Source organism: Jaculus jaculus, chromosome 6 (assembly GCF_020740685.1).
Source record: "Jaculus jaculus isolate mJacJac1 chromosome 6, mJacJac1.mat.Y.cur, whole genome shotgun sequence".
NCBI classification, from domain to species: Eukaryota; Metazoa; Chordata; class Mammalia; order Rodentia; family Dipodidae; genus Jaculus; species Jaculus jaculus.
Genome location: NC_059107.1, coordinates 32,304,327 through 32,326,424, shown reverse-complemented (window position 1 = coordinate 32,326,424; position 22,098 = coordinate 32,304,327). Strand labels below are relative to the sequence as shown.

The window sequence follows — 22,098 nt, the reverse complement described above, 5'->3', positions numbered from 1 at the left end:
ATTGGATTTTGAATATCCCCAACTGCGCATGTGTGCTGCATTTGACCCAAGGAAACACCCCGGCAAGTTGGTAGAACCATTAGGAGATAGGGCCTTGTGGGAACACTCTAAGTCACAGGAAGCATACCTTTGAATCAGGTTCTGAGACCTGGGCCCTTTCCTGTTCGTCTCACTTCCCTGTCAGAAATGAAGAGGCTGGGCCCTGTCACGTTCTTTCTGCTAGTGCCACACAACAAACTCAACAGTGGTGTCAGAGCAATAGGTCCATCTGATCATCGAGAAGCTCACAAACTAAGCGGAAATTAACCTTTACTCTTTTTTTTTTTCCTTTATTTTTTCGAGATAGGGTCTTGCTCTAGTCCAGCTCAGGCTGACCTGGAATTCACTATGTAGTGAATTCAAGGTGGCCTCAAACTCATGGCAATCCTCCTACCTCTACCTCCTCAGTGCTGAGTGCTGGGATTAAAGCAGTGCACCACCATGCCTGGCTTTTTAATTTTTTTCCCACTCTAGCCCAGGCTGACCTATTCACTATGGAGTCTCAGGGTGGCCTGGAACTCACAGTGATCCTCCTACTTCTGCCTCACGAGTGCTGGGATTAAAGACATGACCCACCATACCTATCAACCTTTACTCTTTATTATTATTATTAGATATTGTTGTTGTTGTTGTTATTATCATCACAGGTGACTGGTTATATTGAAAGAAAGCTAAAATACTATCTAGTCCAAAAACTTGACCTAGGTCAGCATTGTAAAACTGAGTATTATTTCTGTTCAAGTAGAATAAAAGGCACGTGTTCATATTCAAATGTTGTTGCCCTTGATATTTCATATGTTACGAAAAGCTAAAAGTAGAAAGGAACTAGGGGTTAAATCTTTAAAATTTGAAAATGGTATGTGAAACTTTATATTTTTAAAAAGACTAGGATGACCAACTTATTTGGATTTTAAGAGAAAAGACACATTCTGCTGGGCGTGGTGGTGCACGCCTTTAATCCCAGCACAGGGAGGCAGAGGTAGGAGGATCACTGTGAGTTCAAGGCCACCCTGAGACTGCACAGTGAATTCCAGGTCAGCCTGAGCTACAGAGTGAGACCCTACCTTGAAAAAAAAAAAAAAAAAAAGACACATTGTGGGTGGGGGGCATATTGAGTATACACAATCTCAGTGCTGGGAGGTGGAGCCAGCCTCTGGTAGGCCAACACTGTCCAATCTGGGAAGCCCTAGGTCAATAAGAGAGACCCTGTCTGTCATAGAAAAAGGCAGAAAACATTTCCGGGAATAACACTGACCTTGTCCCCTGGCCTCTTCACCCATACAAGCAGGAACACACATGTGAACCCACCTATGCCATTATTAAAATAAAAAGACATTATGCTACATAGAATCAGCCAGTCAGAAAAGGTTAAGCTTTATATGATTATATAATATTAACTTCTTGTGAGTAGTCAAATTCAATGACAGAAAGCAATATGGTAATATAGGAGATACAGAATGAGAGAATATGAGCCGGGCATGGTGGTGCACATCTTTAATCCAAGCACTAGGGAGGCAGAGGTAGGAGGAGTTCAGGCCATCCTGAGAATACATAATGAATTCCAGGTCAGCCTGGATTAGAGCAAACCCTACCTCAAAAAGAAAAAAAAAGGGGGGGTGGGGGAGAATAGGAATCGTTGCAACAAGGCAAGATGAAAAGAGTTTGGGTGGACGGTGGTAAATTATACATAGCTGGATTTGGGGCACATAATTTTATCTACAGAAATCAAAAGGCTGAGGTAGGAAAATTGCTGTGAATTTGACGTCAGCCAGGGATGGACTGCTTAATAAAATAATAAAATTAAATTAAATTCATCCCACCATACCCAAGTACCACCACCAGGAAAGTATTTATGTGTCCATGAATCTCCGTGAATGTGAGGACATCTTTCTGTAGCCCCAGAACTCTTAAATAAAGTTTACCTGCTTTAATGTCACTTAAGGCAAAAAGGCCAACCCGAGTATCCCCATTCACAGACCACTTCTGTGTTTCACAGTTGGGCTGGCAACAGTGATTCATGAATCGAGCATAATTTCCTTTGGGACCAGCGTCAATAATTCGGTCCTAGAATTCCAAGAAAAACTACATGTTAGACTTCCTAAAACCTCTGATATGATTAAAACTACATTACCAGGGGTTGGCGGGGAGGGGGAGACACTCAGACACTGAAGGAAGTTACTTTTACAGTCTGTTGGCCTGACTCCATTCCCTAGCACCTATATGAAGTCATGTAAGACCAAATGCAAAATGGCACACATACAAAAAAATAAATAAATAAACTTTTAAAGCCCTATAATATTCTCTCTGATATGCTAAGGTTGGGCTGGGTATGGTACCACACGCCTTTAATCCCAGCACTGAGGAAGCAGAGGTAGGAGGATTGCCATGAGTTCAAGGACATCCTGACTATAGAGTGAATTCCAGATCAGGCTGAGAGCAGGAACAAGGTGGATGGTGCATGCAGGTGCTCTTGAGTAGGTGTGACAACACTGAAAGGACTTCTTACTGATGCTGAGAGGGGGGAGGGGGAGGGAACAAGCAAGGTGGCACACTATTCTGAGCTGAGGTTGGTATCTTCAAAGTTTAAATCTCCCAGAAGAATGGTTCTACAAGTACTGCCCATGGGCCAGTGCCAACTCTATCTGGGATGTTAATTCCCCCCTCCTCTCCTGCAGAAAAATAAAAATTCAGTGGATAGAGGCAAGCATGACAGAGGCCACTTGCACTCGTTTTGTTTTTTTAAATCCCCGAGAGAGGGAGAGAATGGGCACTCCAGGGCCTTAGGACACTGCAAATAAGCTCCAGATGCATGCGCAACCTTATGCACCTGTCTTACAGGGGTACTGGGCATCAAGCCTGGGTTCCTTGGCTTTGCAGGCGTGTGCCTTAACCATGAAACCATCCATCCAGCCCCACCTGCAATCTTAAATATTCAGAAAACTGAGGTGGCTAAAATAACCTGGATGGACATAATCCCTGAAAAAAATGAAACATATATAAGGTAAAATAATAAAATAGGCCAGGCGTGGTGGTGAACACCTTTAATCCCAGCACTCTGGAGGCAGAGGTTGGAGGATCACTATGAGTTCGAGGCTACCATAAGACTCCATAGTGAATTTCCGGTCACTGTGGGATAGAGGGATACCCTATCCCAAAAAATAAACAAAAAATAAAACAAAAAAAAAAAATTAAAATAAAAGAGGTGTGCATTTCAGTGGCAAAGTGCTTGCCTAGAGTGCATGAGGTCCTAGTTTCAATCCTCATGCTAGGTAGGGGAAAAAACTCAAGAACTAGTGCACATGGGAAAGAAATGTTACTGAAACCTGATATTGAAGTACAAAGGACAGACATAATTCAGCACTGAATTATAGAACCAAACTGAAAGAACAATCACCCACGAAATGAATATTAAAATATTTCTTGGGCTTTAGAGATGACTAAGTGGTTAAGAGGATTGTCTACAAAGCCTAAGGACCCTGGTTTGATTCCCCAGTACACATGAAAAGCCAGATACACAGTGTGGCACATGCATCTGGAGTTCATTTGCAGTGACTATGGTGTATCCATTTTCTCTCTCTCTCTCCTCTTGCAAAGAGATAAAATATAGAGAAAAAAATTTTAAACATTTATCTAATTGAAATAATGACTTGAGTTGAATTGTATAATTTCCCTAACTTTCTCAAGGCACTAGTTAAATATTAGCTAACTACTCTCCACACTTACACATTTTATCATTCCAAAGGATGGTAAGAACAGCTTTAATCACCTTTTGGTGACGTTGGAGGGGGGAGGGAATTATCATATCTATAATGTCAATAATTTTTAAAAATGAGCAATTTTACCCTCCCCGATCAAGAAAACCTCCATGGATTTGGAGAAAGAATGGGATATGGGTGAGGGATAAATTACATATGTAAATACTGGCTGAGCTAACACAAGTGAGACCATATATTACTACTGTGAAAACAAGATGCTGCATTGCTTACCTTATCCAGGGTGAGCATGTAGAAATTTGTAATGTCATGCTCTTGGGCATAGCGAATTCGAGCTCTGCACTCTTCTTCATCTATTAGCTCACCGACGTATTCATTCACAAACTCACCCTGCAACAAGAAACAGCTCCTGACATATTGCTAAAAGCACACTAATTTTCAAAGGCTAATTAGTTATGATGCCTCAATTATTTAATAAAGAGAGCCACCACTACACAAGTACAAGCAGAAAGATTAGAATGTAAGTCTAGTAAGTAATTATGGCGACAGAAAATCTCATTACTGGCCATGGAGCTACAAGTCACACCTTAGAAAACAGTACATGATACTGACTTTCATGAATGATTTTTTTTTTAATGGTTACTAGAGGCAGAATAGGTGTTAGCCACCACTCCCAGTTACAAATAATATGTAAGACTTTAATCTTTTTTTTTGTTTGTTTGCTTGTTTTTTGAAATAGGGTCTTGCTCTAGCCCAGACTGACTTTGAATTCACTGCATAAAGCCATGTGCTACCATGCCCAGCTGACTTTAATCTGAATCTTGTGTGATTTATTCATCATCTTATTTGAAAATATCCTTGCTCACAGTGAATTTCAAGTTTTTTGCTATGTACCTCCAAACTCTTCAGATTCCATACTAGGTGATAAATACTTTCAATGTCTTTCTCTATCTAGAATGTAAGCCTTATGAAAGCCCCACAACATGGCTTCTTTACTGTCCCAACCATGAGGCCTTGAAAACTAGGAGATACACTTATTTGGTCAAACAAGACAGCCCATAATAGCTATGTATCCTAGAAACTTCAACAAAACCAAAATTATGAGTGTAAGCCTATTTGATTAAAATGTCAAATAAAGGCCAGGTGTGGTGGCGCACACCATTAGTCCCAGCACTTGGGAGGCAGAGGTAGGAGGATCGCTGTGAGGTCAAGGCCAGCCTGAGACTACATAGTGAATGCCAGGTCAGCCTGGGCTAGAGACCCTACCTCAAAAAACCAACAACACAAAAAGTCAAGTAAGATTTGTGTTATACCAAGACTGTATATAATGTCTATTAGAAACAAAGAATACACCAAGTTCCAAAGGGAAGATATCAGTGCAATTTCATTGAGAAAAGCCCAACAGTGTTTTCACTTATGATCTCTTATTCCAAACCTTCCCCCCAAATTATTTTCAAAGAAACACATTTGTGTCCTGTTCATTATCATCTCTAAATTATAGATCCTAGGGGTTCGTTTTTTTTTTTTGAGGTAGCTCTCACTCTAGCCCAGGCTGACCTGTAATTCACTCTGTAGTCTCAGGGTGGCCCAGCTTTCAGAAGTGCAAATAGTCCCCTAACAGCTCTATTTCCATTTTTCTCATATTCTTCATAGTTAACATGGTCAATGTAAGTTTAGAAAATGAGTGCATCATTCGTTCTCAAGACTCTAAACCCTATGAAGAGTTTATACGTAATATTTACAAATGGTAATGCCTTTGCAATGCTGTTTCCCTCTATGATGAAATATTACACATTTTTTAAGGAAAATTAATCATATCAAAAACGAAAAAAAATATTTTCAGATTTTCTTCACCTTTTTAATATCGGTTTTTGTCCGTAAACCCCAGCCCCTCTGTAATGTGCGGAAAATTTCAACCTCTGGATACTGGCGCTTGCTGAAGCACTGGTTCTGACAGCGCGCCCCCGCAGGACACACTGTGGGGTGGCACTCGTAGAGCAGCATGCGGTTGATGCACTCGGAGTCTATCCCACAGGGATTCTCATCTGTAGCTTTACAGTTGCAACGGGGAATTTCTGACAGGTCTGCAGTGAAGATCTGTACCCTGCCAATAGGACGATTGACCTAAGAAGCAAATAGGATGTATATCATGAAAGTCAACAAAAGGTAAACCAGGACATTAACAGACAAACTTCTTTTCCTTGAAATTATGTGACGCATGCATACCATGGTGAGGGTCTCTCTTGTTTACCCCTGAGAATTGTCTATAAGACCAGTTAGCCTGTGAGTTTCAGGATCTTACTGATACTACCTTACACTAGAAACCAGCTATTCTGAGAATGCGAACTATGGTCATCAAACCTCTGTACCAAAAACACTTTTAGTCACTAAACCATCTTGCCAGACATCATTTTAGGTTTTCTGAAAAGAAAGTGGCTGGGTGTGGTGACGTACGTAGGTCTTTAATCCCAGTGCTGAGAAGGCAGAAGTAGAAGGATTACTGAGAGTCTGATGCCAGCCTGGGACTACAAGGTGAGTTCCAGGTCAGTCTGGGACAGCGTGAAACTGTACCTAAAACCTAGGCTGGGGAGATGGCTCAGTAACTAATTGTTCTTGGTTAGAAAGACTGCCAGACTGGGTTTAATTCTCTAGCGACCCACAGAAAACGAGATGCACAAAGTGATAAATTCATCTGGAGTTCGTTTGCAGTGCCAAGAGGCCCTAGCACATCATAATCTATCTCTGCCATCCCCTTTGCAGATAAATATTGAGTCAATTAGATTGAAAAATAAAGCATAAGCTCACATACAAAATATTGTGGATGCAGGACGACCACAAGTTCAAGGCCAGCCTAGGCTAATTAGTGAGACCCTGTCTCTAAATAAAAGGGCGATGGTGCTGAAGAAAGGACTCAGTAGTTAAAAGCTCTTGATTGCAAAGTCTGTTGACTTAGGATCAAATACCCAAACAATAACATAAAACACAATGTGGGTGTTCATTTGTATCAACAAGAGAACAAACTGTATGGGCTTGGACACATATTGCGCCCATTCTCTCTCGCTCTCTCTGACTCTCCCTCTCTCAAATTAATTAATTAAATTTTAAACATTAAAAACTATTTTCAGAGCTGGGTGTGGTGGCACATGACTTTAATCCCAGAACTCGGAAGGCAGAGGTAAAAGGATTACTGTGAATTTGAAGCCATCCTGAGACTATGTAGTGAATTCCAGATCAGCCTGGACTAGAGTGAGATCTTACTTTATTTAAATAACCAAAATATAAATAAATAAATAATAAACTAATTAATTAAAACACAGTGTGTAGCTCAGACACTTATCTAGTATATTTAGGTTCAACCCTAGCCACTGTAAGGATAGGAGGGAAAACTTTTTTTTTTTTTGTGACTTGCTGTCACTGCCACAAAATGATGCCAGAAAAGCTAACACAGTTAAAAAAAACATACTTTAAAAAAGTGTCTTTAAATGCTGAGCCATGCACCTCATCTAATATCCACTCTTTATTGATTTTTGTTTTGTTTTTTGAGTCTTGCTGTAGTACATGCTGACCTAGGATTCACTATGTTTCAGGCAGGTGTTGAACTTAGAGCGATCATACCTCTGCCTCTGTACTGGCAATAAAGGCATGAAACACAAAACCCAGCATAGTGACTAATTTTATTGTTAATTAATTAATTAATTAATTTAGTTATTGTGTGTGTGGGGGTGAGCATGCTAGGGCCTTTAGCCACTGCTAATGAACTCCAGATGCATGTGCACCTTGGGCTTCTATGGGTCCTGGGGATTTGAACATGGGTCCTTTGGCTTTATAGGCCAGCACCTTAACTGCTAAACCATCTCTACAGCCCATAGGCCACTAAACACCATGTTATTTTATTTATTTAATATATATATATTTATTTACATGGATGGATGGGAGGTAGGGAAGAAAGAGACAGAGAGAATAGGTATACCAGGGTCTCTAGCCACTGTAACATAACTTCAGACATATGTGTAACCTTGTGCATCTGGCTTAAATGGGTATTGGGGAATTGAACCTGGGTCCTTTAGGCTTCGCAGGCAAGCATCTTAACTGCTAATCCATCTCTCCAGCCCATTAACCACTATTTGAAATGGAGAAAAATTGAAGCAAAAATGTCTCTACCCAGGTGCACCATATGTAAAGATGCATTTTAATATCTACATATTTTGAGATGTTTTAAAAGGAATACAGAAATATCATTCACACATTTATGTAGTCATGGTGCTACTACAAGAAATAATTAAATGGGGAGGTAATATTATGGAGAATGGAATTTCAAAGGGGAAAGTGGGGGGGGGGAAATACCATGGGATATTTTTCTATAATCATGGAAAATGCTAATAAAAATTAAAAAAAAAAAAAGAAATAATTAAAACCTGAGACTGAAGAGATGGCTCAGCAGATATAGATTCTTGCTTGCAAAGTCAGACAGTTAGGTTCAAAATTCTCCCGCCCCTCCAAAGGTAAAGTCTCACTCTAGACCAGGCTGACCTAGAATTAATTCACTATGTAGTGTCAGGTTAGGCTTGAACTCTTGGTTAACCTCTGCTGCTGGGATTAAAGGCATGCAAAACAACATACAACTAGTTCAATTCTTAAGTACCCACATAAAGCCAGAAACACTGTTGCATGTAATAGTTTTTTTCCAGGGCTGGAAGGATTGCTAGTGGTTAAGGTGTTTGCCTACAAAGCCAAAAGACCGTGGTTTGATTTCCCAGGAGCCAAGTTAGCCAGATGCACAAGGGGGCACATGAGTCTGGAGTTCGTTTGCAGTGGCTGAAGGCCCTGGCATGCCCATTCTCTCTCTCTCTCTCTCTCTCTGTCAAATAAATAAAATAAAATACTAAAAGAAAAAAGAAAATCATTTCCAGTAGCAGGAGGCCCTAGTATGCTCATACCCATCATCTCATGCTCTCACTCTCATCTAGAGAGATGGCTCAATGGCTAAGGTGCTTGCCTTCAAAGCTAAAGAACCCAGGTTTCATTCCCTGGGACCCACGTAAGCCAGATGCAAATGTGTCTGGAGTTTGTTTGCAGCAGCTGGAGGCAGTGGCTGAAAGCCCTGGCATTCTAGTTCTCTCTCTCTGCTTCTTAGTTTCCTTTCTCAAATAAAAAATAAGCAAGCCTGACAGCACATGCCTTCAACCTGATAACTTGGAAAGCAAAGGTAGGAGGGAGAACTGGTCTCAGTTCCAGGTCAACCTGGGACTATACAGTGACTTCCAGGTTACCCTGGGCTACAGAGAATAAAAAACCAAAACCAGAAGAAAAAAGAAATGAAAACCTGACAATATAACAAAACATAAAGATGCGTACTACACAAAGGCAAACATAGAAATGCTTTATTAAAAGCTCAAATTCTGGGCTGGAGAGATGGCTTAGTGGTTAAGCGCTTGCCTGTGAAGCCTAAGGACCCCGGTTCGAGGCTCGGTTCCCCAGGTCCCATGTTAGCCAGATGCACAAGGGGGCGCGTGCATCTGGAGTTCGTTTGCAGAGGCTGGAAGCCCTGGCATGCCCATTCCCTCTCTCTCCCTCTATCTGTCTTTCTCTCTGTGTCTGTCACTCTCAAATAAATAAATAAATAAATAAATAAATATACCTATTCATCTATATTCTTTGAATTTTTTTTACTTCTTTAAGTATTCATATAAATGACTGACAACTATGAAAAAATACAAAGTGGACAGGATGTGGATCAATTGGTAGACTACTTGCCTCGAATGTATGAAGCTCTAGGTTCAATACCCACCACTAAGGAGGTAGAAGAGGATCAGAAGTTCTAGTCCATCTTCTACTACATATTGAATTCAAAGCCAGCCTGGGCTATGCACGCCTCCGTACTGAAAATAAAGGAGGGAGCTAAAGAGAGGGCTTAGCAGTTAAGGCACTTTGATTCCCCAGGACCCAAGTAAGCCAGATGCACAAAGGGGCAGGCATATGGAGTTTGTCTGCAGTGGCTAGAAACCCTGGCATGTAAAAATAAAAGAAATCTAAAAAAAGAAAGTATGAGAGGGCTGAAGGGATGGCCTAGTGGTTTAGGCACTTCCCTGCAAAGACAAAGGACCCAGGATCAATTGCCCAGGACCCAAGTAAGCCAGGTGCATAAGATGAGACATTGCAGCAGCTGGAGGCCCTGGTATGTTCATTCTCAATGCCACTTTTTCTCTAATAAACGAATTTTTAAAAATCCTTAAAGAAAGAGAGAGAGAGAAAAAAAAATAAAGGAACTATCAACTGTGGAAATCACATATCTTAATACCTTTAAAAATTGCCATTTGCATTATCCATACGAAGGGCCATTTTTCATGATGGTTCTTGAGTTCCATTCAAATAGGAAGATACTCCCAAGTAAAAGACTACAGTCCACCTACATGAGAGAGCTTTCTAAGGCAGGAGGAGAACTTAAACCTCAGTGTGAAAACGACAGGTAGGGCCCCACTCTAGCCCAGACTGACCTGGAACTTATGCTGTAGAATGAGTCTGGCCACATTTTCCTCCTGCCTCCTGAGTGCTGGGATCAAAGGAATTTGACACCATAACAGGCAGTGAAACTGAATTTTTGTGATTTCCCTGGGCACCTAAGGTATAGTCTCATTTTAGCTCAAGCTGACCTGGGACTCATTCTGTAGTCCCAAGCTGACCAGTGTGTGTATTGGCTGGGAAATGAAACATTTAATTTCTTCTCTACTTCCAACTCTAAAAGCAATATTGCTCACATTGCCCACTTCATCATGAGCAGAGTGGGAGGAAAGCAAGCTGAACAGTAAGTGTCATTATAAAGAACTCTGCCATATGTTTTTTTTTCCCCCCTTCACCTTTATGTGTTTATAAGGTGGAGGCTTCTTGTCATTCTTTCGATCTTCCTGCAGCTGTCTTAGCTCCTTCTGGGCCTTTAGCTCTTCAAATCTTGCTGCAGCTTCCTGAAGAGCTGGGAAAACACGAAACAAGGACACATAAGAACCTTGCCGTTCAGTGCTCTAGCATCTAGTGAGTTGCCTAGGCTCCAGTAAATAACCCTCCATGGTGCTCCTGTAAACAATCCTGATTAAACTTATTAAGTTACAAAAACAAAGAAACAATCAACCCATGAAAGTAGATGGGGGAATATTTGGGACAAGGGAAGGAATAGGCAGGAGAGAGAATGATAAAAGAAAGTAGTACATGAGCCGGGCATGGTGGTGCTTGCCCCAGGATTAGCACTAGTGAGGCAGAGGTAAGAGAATTGGTGTAGGAGTTCAAGGTCACCCTGAGAATAGAGAGACTACAGGTCAAATTGGACCACAGGGAGATGCTACCTGGAAACGCTTTGAAATGCTCAGTAAGTGAGGGGGTGATAGTCTGAGACCCTGGTCCGCCTTCTCTTGATTTATATTAAAAAAAAAAAAAAAAAGGTTGGACTAGGGAGATCACTCATCCATTAAGGCACTAGCATGCAAAGCCTAAAAACCCAGGCACAATTTGCCAGTATCTGTACAGATGCACAACGTGGTGCATGCATCTGGAATTCTTTTGCAGCAGGTAGGGGCCTCATTCATTTCCTCCCTTTCTTTCTTCCTTCCTGTCTTTTTCTTCTCTTTTCTCTTCTTTTCTTTCTTTCTCCCTATCCTCTTGCAAATAAATAATAAAGAAATAAGCTTGGCTTAAATAAAAAAGATAAATAAACTGGGGCTGGAGAGGTGGATTAGCAGTTAAGCGCTTGCCTGTGAAGCCTAAAGACCCTGGTTCGAAGCTCAATTCCCCAGGACCCACGTTATCCAGAGGCACAAGGGGGCGCATGCATCTGGAGTTTGTCTGCAGTGGGTAGAGGCCCTGGTGCACTCATTCTCTCTCTATCTGCCTCTTTCTCTATGTCCCTCTCAAATAAACAAACACATAAATGAAAATTGGATTCAAGGTCTAACTATGAGAATCTGAAACCCCCTTGTAACTTGCACATTTGTCAAGCCTATAAGTTCACTTTGGTAAACTCATAAGATTGCCCTAGGAATTTTTTAAAGAGCCTGGCATGATGTGCATGCCTTTTATTCTAGTAATTAATAGGCAGAGGTGGGACAAATGCCATTGGTTCCAGGCCACCCTGAGACTACATAGTGGATTCCCAGACAGCCTGGGATAGAGTGAGAATCTACCAGGAAAAACAAAAGCAAAATGAAAAATTTTAAAACCGAAAAGAAATACTGAAAAGGCTTAGAAAACTAAAAGCGTAACTATAGTGTTACTATTCAAAGAATCACTTAGCAAAAAAAACTATTCATGATTTCAAACCTTACTCTCAGCTGAGTGGTGGCACATGCTTTTAATACAGCACTTGGGAGGAAGAGGCAGGAGAATAGTTGTGAGTTACCGGCCAGCCTGAGACTACATAGTGAATTCCAGATCAGCCTGAGTGAGACCCTACCTCAAAAAAAAAACCTTCATTCTCTGGCCTAGTTCTGTTTCCTATAGAGGATATCATGCACATATCTGCTAAAACCATCACAGAATGGCAGGCTGCATCTCTATTACACTCTCCCACTAAGACCGAGCTCCCTATTTAGTGAACTCAGTATGTAGCCCAGCTACGTTCACCTTGCAGCTCTCCCATACAAGCATCTGGTACTGGTATTATAGGTATGTATTAATACATCCAGTATATTTCCACCCATTTTATGAATTTTAACACAGAGAATCAGGCAAAGAGGTCTTTGTTTGTTGAGAATAAAAAGACAAAAATCACCTTTTTTGTATGTCCCATCCACTCCTTTGCCCATCTTATCCTTGCTGCTCACATCCCCTTCCATGTAAGGAAAGACTCGTGCCTGATGGGTCCAGAGATAGTCATTAGACCCAAAGAAGAGGACAGGGAATTCACCGACATCATGTCGCATTTTATCAATGTTAGAGGGAACAGCACGAGGATGACAGATCTCAGCGGGCCACCACCTGAAAACAAAGAAAACAAGAGGAAAAAAACCTTTACAAAGCTGCAAAGAACTATGAAAAACACCTATTTACAGAGGAATAAAGAATAGCAATGTTGGCCTGGAGAGAAGGCTTAGTGGTTTAGGTACTTGTTTGTGAAGCCTAAGTAGCCAGGTTTGACTCCCAAGTATACATGTAAACCAGATGCACAAAGTGATGTATGCATCTTGAGTTTGTTTGCAGTGGCTAGAGGCCCTAGCGCACACATTCTCTCTTTCTGCCCCTATCTCTCTCTCCCTCAAAATAAATAAATAAAGTAACAAAGTCAATCTGATCACACTGAAACCAACACACCAAACTGCCCAAATGAATCAAGAGTACTGGGATTAAAGCCGGCTGTGGTAGCTTTAATCCCAGCACTCAGGAGGCAGGGGTAGGAGGATCGCTATGAGTTCGAGGCCACGTTGAGACTACAGAGTGGATTTCAGGTCAACCTGAGATAGAGTGAGACCCTCCCTTGAAAAACCAAAAAAAAAAAAGAGAGAGAGAGAGAGAGAGAGAGAGAGCGAGCTGGGATTAAAGGTGTGCACCACCATGCCTGGCTAGAATTCACTATGAAGTCTCAGGCCTGCTGAGACTCATGCAGATCCTCCATCCTACTTCTGCCTCCTGAGTGCTGCGATTAAAGGTATGTGTCACACAGCCAGCACAATGTGATCTTTAAGCAGCAAACATCTAGTAATTCGAGTGGCAACAGGCCCTGGCATGCTCAATCTCTCGCTCTCAAAACAGAAAAAAACAGGGACTGGCGAGATAGCTTAGTTGTTAACACAATTCCCTGGGAAGCCTAAGGACCCAGGTTTGATTCCCCAGGACTCACGTGAGGCCAGATACACAAGGTGGCAGATGTATCTGGAGTCCATTAAAAAAAAAAAAAAAAAAAAGAGGGCTGGAGAGATGGCTTAGAGGTTAAGCGCTTGCCTGTGAAGCCTAAGGATCCCGGTTCGAGGCTCAGTTCCCCAGGACCCACGTTAGCCAGATGCACAAGGGGGCACACGCATCTGGAGTTCGTTTGCAGAGGCTGGAAGCCCTGGCGTGTCCATTTTCTCTCTCTCCCTCTATCTGTCTTTCTCTCTGTGTCCGTTGCTCTCAAATAAATAAATTAATTAATTTTTAAAAAATGTTAAAAAAAAAAAAAGACAACAGAAATAAATAAGGAAAAAAGAAAGGGAACCACACCAAGATATAGTGATAAAATACACACATAGCCAGGTATGGTGGGGCATGCCCTTAATCCCAGCACTTGGGAAGCCTAGGCAGGTTCACTACTGAGAGTTCAAGGCCACTTTGAGAGTACACAGTGCATTACAGGGCAGCCTGGCCTCCAGCAAGACCCTATGTTGAAAAACAAACAAACACACACACACACACACACACACACACACACACACACGCTACAACCACTTTATAAAGATAATTTTAGCATAACATATAAAAGCTGAACATCTCTTATCAAGGTATTTTCCTTCATAGAATGCCTCCAAGAAGTGGTAGAACATAAAAATCAAGGAACATGACAAAACGAACAGAGTAACAAACTATGCATGAAGTGCCTAAAAGCAAAGCTGGGCGTGGCGGCGCAGGCCTTTAATGCCAACACTGGGGAGGCAGAGGTAGGAGGATACTGTGAGTTCAAGGCCACCCTGAACCTACCTTGAAAAAAACAAAAAAAAAAGATCAAAAGAAAGAAAGACCTATACAAGTGAATAAAAAGTAAATCCCAGGAAAATAAAGGTGTACAACATCCTAAACAAAACATTATACCCATGTGATTACATACAACAAGGCAAAGAAATATAAAAGAGAAATTCTACAGTCACTTTAAATTTACAAATTGTATATTAAACTAGGCATGTTGGTGCACACCTTTAATCTCAGCATTCAGAAGGCTGAGGTAGGAGGATCACCATGAGTTTGAGGTCATCATGGAGCTAAAGAGCAAGTCAGAGGTTGTGGGCTAGAGTGAGACCCTACCATGAAACAATTCATGGTTTTTTTTTTTTTTTTGTTTGTTTGTTTTCTGATGTAGGGTCTCACTCTAGCTCAGGCTGACCTGGAATTCACTATGAAGTCTCAGGGTGGCCTCGAAGTCATGATGATCCTCCTACCTCTGCTCCTGAGTGCTGGGATTACTAAAGGTGTGCACCACCACAACTGACTCACATTCTATTTTTTTTTTAATTTTTAAATATTTATTTCTTGATTTGAGAGAGATGAAGACAAAAGAGGCACGCAAATAAGAGAATGGGCGCACCAGGGCCTCTAGCCACTGCAAACTACAGCTGCATCTGTACATCTGGCTTATGTGGGTCCTGGGATCAAGCCTGGGTCCTTTGGCGTTGCAGTCAAGTACCTTAACCGCTAAGCTATCTCTTGAGCCATCATGTCATATTCTTTTGTGCAATCCAAATTCAACAATGCTGATGTAAGAACCAAAAGGCTAGATGAAAAAAGCACATATAACAATAAGGTGAATCTGGAGGGGAAAGGTGCTGTTTTGGAGCAGAAAGCACATGGCAATGTTATCTTCCACATTATTGTTTGTTTTGTTTTTTATTTTTTCAGAGTAGGGTCTTCTCACTTGAGCCTAGGCTGACCTGGTACTCACTCCATAGTACCAGGCTGGCCTTGACCTCACAGCAATTCCCCTACATGTACCTCACGAATGTTGGGATTTCAGGTGTGAGCTAACATGCTCAGCCAATTTTCCAGTTTTATCTTCATTAATGAATTTTCTTTATTTTTAAACCATTTGTGTGTGTGTGTGTGTGTGTGTGTGTGTGTGTGTGTGTACGCACGCGTGCACGTGTGTATGCATGCCAGGGTCTCTTGTTACTGCAATCAAATGCCTGTCAGTCATTATGTGGGTGGTTTGGGAATTGAACCCCCTACAGGCAGACTTTAGAAACAAAGACTGTAACCACTTAGCAATCACCCCAGGTCCATTAACTCATTCTCTAGAGTGTATATTTTAATAATCCTCAAACTGCAAACAATATTTTTCTCATTGAAAAAAATTGCAGGAGTGTTCGGTGCCTAATTATGAAAAACATTTTATTTACTTATATAGTTATTTGACTTATTTGAGAGAGAGAGGAAGGGGGAGAGGGAGAGAGAGAGAAAATAGGTGGCACCAGGACCTTGAGCCACTGCAAATTCACTCCAGAGGTATGTGCCATTGTCCATCTGGCTTACATGAATCCTAGGGAATTGAACCTGGGTCTTTTGGCAATCCCACAAGCCATGTTAGTGGTTTTGTGAAGTAGGGTTTTGCTCTAGTCCTGGCTGACCTCAAATTCACTCTATAGTCTCAGGGTGGCCTAGAACTCATGGCGATCCTCCTACCCTGTGCCTCCTGAGTGCTAGGATTAAAGTCATGCGACAACTTGCCTAGCCTTCTTTTTCTTTCTTTAATTTTAAAATGTGTAGCCCAGGTTGGCCTCGAACTCCTGACACTCCTTCCTCCACCTCTTCATCAATATCCTACTGGCATGTGCCACCACAACCAGCATGAAGACCATCTTGAAATAGTTAATTATGTGACATATACCAAAAAAAAAAAAAGAAGAAGAAGAAGAATGAAAAGAAGTGTTATTCTTCATGCTTACTTACCTGTATCGTCCAACTTTTACCCAGACAATCTCCCTGTAGTGTGGCTTTTTGCCTGCCTTACAATCATTGCAGTACCAGTTTCCTTCAGGAATATCAATATTTAGGCATTCACGATGAAACGCAGCAGGGCAAGAATCACAGCAAAGAAGGCTCCCTCCTACAGGAAGCAAAAAGAGAACATTCAGACCCCAAAGCTACACACAAGATCCCACCAAGAAAAACTGGCTTTTGTTTAACAACTAGTCAATTATTTCTAACTAAGTCAATCAAGGGCACAGTAATTTAGCAAATAAATTATCCAGAAAGACTTTTCTATATAATATACCCTTCGTAATATTCCTGAAATCCCTTGATGACTAAGTTTGGCAGACTCACGGACAATAACTATGACATTTTACACACTAGGACATATGGGAGCTAGGGAGATGACTCAGTGGTTAAAGGTGCTTGCTTGCTGGTCTGGGTTTGATTCCCGAACACCCACATAAAGCCAGATGCACACAGCGGTGCATGCATCTGGAATCTGATTGCAGGAACCGGGGCACTCTCAAATATATAAAAATATTTTTAAGAGGTTGAATGAGTATATTTACATACACACATAAATATTTTCTCTCCCTCCTTGGGCTAGAGAAATGTCTTAGTGGTTAAGGCACTTGCCTGAGAAGGCTAAGGACCCAGGATTGATTCTGCGGGTCCCAGATTAGCACTTGGGAGGCAGAGGTAGAAGGATCACCATGAGTTCAAGGCCACTCTGAGACTACATAGTGAATTCTAGGTTAGCCTGAGCTAGAGTAAGAACTTACCTCGGGGGTGGGGAGTTTGGAGGAGGAGGATGGATGGAAAGGAAGGAGGGAAGAAGCTACGCAAAGTGAACCATGCCTTGAAAACCAGTACTTGGGAGGCAGAGGTAAGAGGATCACCATGAGTTCGAGTCACCCTGAGACTACATAGTGAACATAGTGAATTCCAGGTCAACCTGGGCTAGAGCAAGACCTTACCTTGAAAAACCAAAATAAATAAATACATAAATATTTCTTGCATTTTGAGGAAGAGTAAAAAAATAACTTTAGCAGTGGACATTAAAATTGAACCACATAAATTGTACTGGCCTAATGGCAGAATGCCTTGCCCTGTATTTCTATCTTTGCTTGTTTAGCTGCTAAGTGAGTTTAGTTGATAATACAATTTGCTTACATGGCTGTAAAGTGTCATTTGTAACATACTAGAAATATTTCAACTAGAAATATTTCAACTAGAAAATGGATTTTGCTCTAGCAGCGGAGCACAGCTATTCATATGCCTTTCACAACTGATCCACATCTATATGCAGAACATCACCTTCTTCAAATGATCATTCAACTCTGGGAAAGACGCACATGGGGCAGTGAGGGAAGACACCTACGTAGCTAGCCAGGTCACCCTCAAATCCGCAAAACAGACTTTGAGTCAGAATTTTAAATGGGGAGGAATCATGATTAAGGAAAGGTGAGTATTAAAAAAAGGCTAGTGAATTAAGCCAAGCAGTCAATAGGTGGAAAAATGTCTTAAGGAATATTACATGTATTAGGAGAAAGACAGAAAGGTAGACAGGGAAAACAAGAGAAAAGAAAGGCAGATAGCACAGGGAAACCGCAAGAACTACTAAAAAAAGGGGAAAAAAAGATGGAAAAAATTGACATTTAGTAGAAGAGAAAAAGTAAATTATTTAAACAGCCTACTGAGAGCTTGGATGAAACTGAATGGAAGAGAACGTAGCAAGTATGTGCAAGTCCTTCTGTTTAGTCAGTAGCATCACAAAAATAAACATAAAAACAACAACAAAAACACTGGTAAAGCTGGTAATAGGATTGCTGTAAGATCCAGGTTAGCCTAGGAGTAGTGAGTTCAAGGTCAGCATGGACTAGAGTGAGGCCCTAACTCTTTTTTTCTCAATTTTTTTTATTAACATTTAACATGATTGTAAAAAAATGTCCTCCCCCACTTTACTCTTTGAAATTCCATTCTCCATCATATCCCCTCCCCATCTCAGTCTCCCTTTAATTTTGATGTCATGATCTCCTCCTCTTATGATGGTCTTGTGCAGGTAGTATCAGGCACTATGAGGTCATGGATATCCAGACCATTTTATGTCTGGAGGGAGCACATTGTAAGGAGTCCTACCCTTCCTTTGCCTCTTACATTCTTTCCACCACCTCTTCCGCATTAGACCCTGAGCCTTGGAAGGTGTGATCAAGATGTTACTCAGTACTCCACTCACTCACTTCTTTCCAGCACTATGATACCTTCTGAGTTGTCTCAAGGTCACTGCCATCTGAAAAGAGAAGATTCTCTACCCAAAGTGAGAGTAGCATTAATATAACGGTATGAATATTAAGAGAAGAGCTTACTGGGCAGTTTGATAAGCATAGTGTATACATTTATCCAGACATCAGCAGATGTTACACCCCTAGGGCTCATGACTACCTCTAAGTTTTCAGTATCAGGGATGTGTTTCCCCCATGGAGCGGGCCTCCAGTCCAATTGGAGGGCAGTTGGTTTCCACCATGGCAGACGTGCCACTATTGTACCCGTTGGCTCATGACTACACCTGTTTTATGTTTTCAGTATCAGGGATGTATTCCTTCCCATGGAGCGGGCCTCCAGTCCAATTGGAGGGCAGTTGGTTTCCCCCATGACAGATGTGCCACTATTGCACCCGTTGGCTCATTTGGCCTGGCTGGCCATTTTTATGAGTTTTGCAGTGTCCACTATTGAGTTATCTTCACTGGTGATATCTCTTTCTCCCATTGAACTGCATGTAGAATGGCTTCTTACAGCTTTCTGTCAGCTGGTCTACATGGAGGAGGTTATTAGCTCAGTTCCAGCAGGATTTCTCAGTGGACTTGCAGCACAAGTATGTGGAATCTTCAGCAATAGGGTCTTACCATCTATTCCTGACGGGAAATCCAAGGGAGGCCCTAACTCTTGAAAAGAAATTGGAAGCCAGCCCTCATTTCAATTTTGAAATTACTTAGTTTAATCTTTTTTTTTTTTTAATTAGTTTTTTCAAGATAGGGTTTCCCTCTAGTCCAGGCTTACCTGGAATTCACTCTGTATTCTAAGGGTGGCCTCAACTTACAGTGATCCTCCTACCTCTGCCTCCCAAGTGCTTGGATTAAAGGCATGCACCACCAGGCCCGGCTACTTTTAACACTTTTGATAACTTCAGTTATCTGCATGTTCTGGGCTAGAGAGATGGCTTAGTGGTTAAAGGAACTTTCCTGCAAAGCCAAAGGACCCAGGTTTGATTATCCAGGACCCATATAAACATGAAGCACAAGACAGTGGAGTTTGTTTGCATAGGCTGGAAGTTCTGGCACACCCATTCATATTCATTCATTCTCTCTCTCTCTCTCTCTCTCTCTCTCTCAAATAAAAAAATAAATAAATGGGGCCGGCAACCTGTGAACCCCTGAGGGGAGTCCCCAGCAGAATGGGGGCAAGGATGTGGGAAAAGAGGGAACCAACACATAATGCACCTATACAAAATATATAGATTATTACTAGAAAATTTTCAGTGCCAGGGATGGGATACCTTCCAGTGAGTTGTTGCCCCAAAACATTACAGCCCATTGCTGAGGCCCTTGGTTTCCCACCAGAAATAGATGGTAAGATCCTATTGCTGAAGACTCCACATACTTGGGCTGCAAGGCCACTAAGAAATTCTGCTGGAACTGAGCTGATAACCTCCTCCATGTAGAATAGTTGACAGGAAGCTGAAAAAAAGACATGGACATGCAGCTCAATGGGAGAGAGAGAAATCACCAATGAAGATACTCAACAATGGTCGCTGCAAGCCTTAAATTTTGCAGCCATACCAAATAAGCCAACAGGTGCAATAGTGGCATGTCTGTTATGGGGGAAACCAACCGGTCTCTAATTGGACTGGAGGCCTGCTCCATGGGAGGGAATACATCCCTGATACTGAAAACCTACAACAGGGGTAGTCATTAGCCCTAGGGGTGTAATGTCTGCTAGTGTGTGGCTAAATGGATACACTATGCTCATCAAACTGCCCAGTAAGCACTATTCTTAATGTTCATACCCATATATTAATGCTACTTTCATTTTTGGTACAGAACCTTCTCTTTTCAAATGGCAGTGACCTTGCGATGACTCAGAAGGCACCATGGTGCTAAGAAGAAGTGACAGAGGAGTGCTCCGCACTGAAACACCTCTAATCACACCTTCCAAGGCTCAGGGTTCATTGAAGAAGTGGTGGCGTTAAGAATGTAAGAGCCATGCAAAGCCTGACTGCCTGGGTTTGATTCCCCAGTATCCATATAAACTCAGATGCACAAAATGGCACATGTATCTAGCATTAATTTGCAGTGGCAAGAGGGCCTGTTACATCCGTTCCCTCTCTACTCTCCCTCTCTCTCTCAGTGTGTGTGCGTCTCTGCTTTCAAATAAATAAATATATATATTTTGAAGTTCACTGTGCTCCACCTATTCATCCCACACTCCCCACCACCTCCTGGAAACCACTGGTATTTTGTTTGCATATTTACTGTGTCCATTGTTTTGCCTTTCCCAAAAAGTCATACAGTTGGGCTTAGACAGCATATAGAATATCATATTGAATTTCAAGATTTGGGACACTATGAAAAGATCAAACATAAGAATTCAGGGTATAGCAGAAGGAGAAGAGTTTCACTCCAAAGGCACAGTAGGCGTCTTCAACAAAATCATAGAAGAAAATGTCCCCCAAATTGTGAAAGAGATGCCAATGCAGATATAGCAATTTTTAGAACACTAAACAGACAAAACTTGGAAAGATCATCTCCTTGCCATGTTATAATTAAACTACCAAACATTAAAAAATAAAAAGAATGTAAGAGCCAAAGGAAGGGTAGCCTCGATATCCATGACCACATAGTGAATGACACTAACCACACAAGACCATCATAATAGGAGGTAAAAAAAGATCATGACATCAAAATAAAAAAGACTGATAGAAAGGGGGTAGGGGATATGATGGAGAATGGAGTTTCAAAAGGGAAAGTAGAGGGAGGGAGGGCATTATCATGGGATATTGTTCACAATCAGGGATGTTGTTAATAAAAAATTAATTAAAGAAAATAATAATAAATTCAAAAAAATAAAGCCGGGTATATCTTTAATCCCCGTACTCAGGAGGCAGAGGTAGGAGGATCACCGTGTATTCAAAGCCACCCTGAGACATAGTAAATTCATGGTCAGTCTGGCTAGAAGGAGACTCTACCTTGAAAAACCTACATAAACAGAGATGGCTTAGTAGAGAAAGTGCACTTCAGCCATGCCACCGCAGCTGAAACCATAGAGGACAACCTGAGAACACATAGTGAATTCCAGGTCAGCCTGAGCTAGAGTGAATCCCTACCTTGAAAAACACAAACAAACAAACAAACAAAAATGCCCAAAAATAAAAAAGAAAGAAAGCCAGAGGAAGAGAGGGAGGGTGGAGAGAGAAGGAACTATACAACCTTTCTTTATCAAGGCATTGAACCTTCATATCTACAGAAAGTAGTTTCCTTAACAAAGAAACAAACAAAAAAACCCAAGGGGGATAAAATGATAATACTTGGGCTGAAGAAATGGCTTGGCAGTGAAGGCACTTGACTTAAAAGCCAAAGTACCCAGATCTGATTCCCCTGTGACCATGTGGGGCTAGATACACAAGGTGGCACATGTGTCTGGAGTTGGTTTGTGG

At 41.5% G+C, this 22,098-nt stretch overlaps 1 protein-coding gene across 8 annotated transcripts in view; it reads right to left on the bottom strand.

Annotated features, from left to right (window-relative positions):
- The window catches only part of Nsd1 (nuclear receptor binding SET domain protein 1), a 135,655-nt gene that overhangs the window by 18,209 nt on the left and 95,348 nt on the right, over nucleotides 1-22,098 (bottom strand). For all 8 annotated transcript variants that reach the window (XM_004665049.2, XM_045152085.1, XM_045152084.1 and 5 more), the window contains 6 exons: nucleotides 16,365-16,521; nucleotides 12,508-12,713; nucleotides 10,607-10,719; nucleotides 5,607-5,876; nucleotides 4,026-4,142; nucleotides 1,962-2,103 (listed from right to left, as the gene is read on the bottom strand). In XM_004665049.2, coding sequence (XP_004665106.2) covers nucleotides 1,962-2,103; nucleotides 4,026-4,142; nucleotides 5,607-5,876; nucleotides 10,607-10,719; nucleotides 12,508-12,713; nucleotides 16,365-16,521 — 1,005 coding nt within the window. The remainder of the gene's footprint in view (nucleotides 1-1,961; nucleotides 2,104-4,025; nucleotides 4,143-5,606; nucleotides 5,877-10,606; nucleotides 10,720-12,507; nucleotides 12,714-16,364; nucleotides 16,522-22,098) is intronic.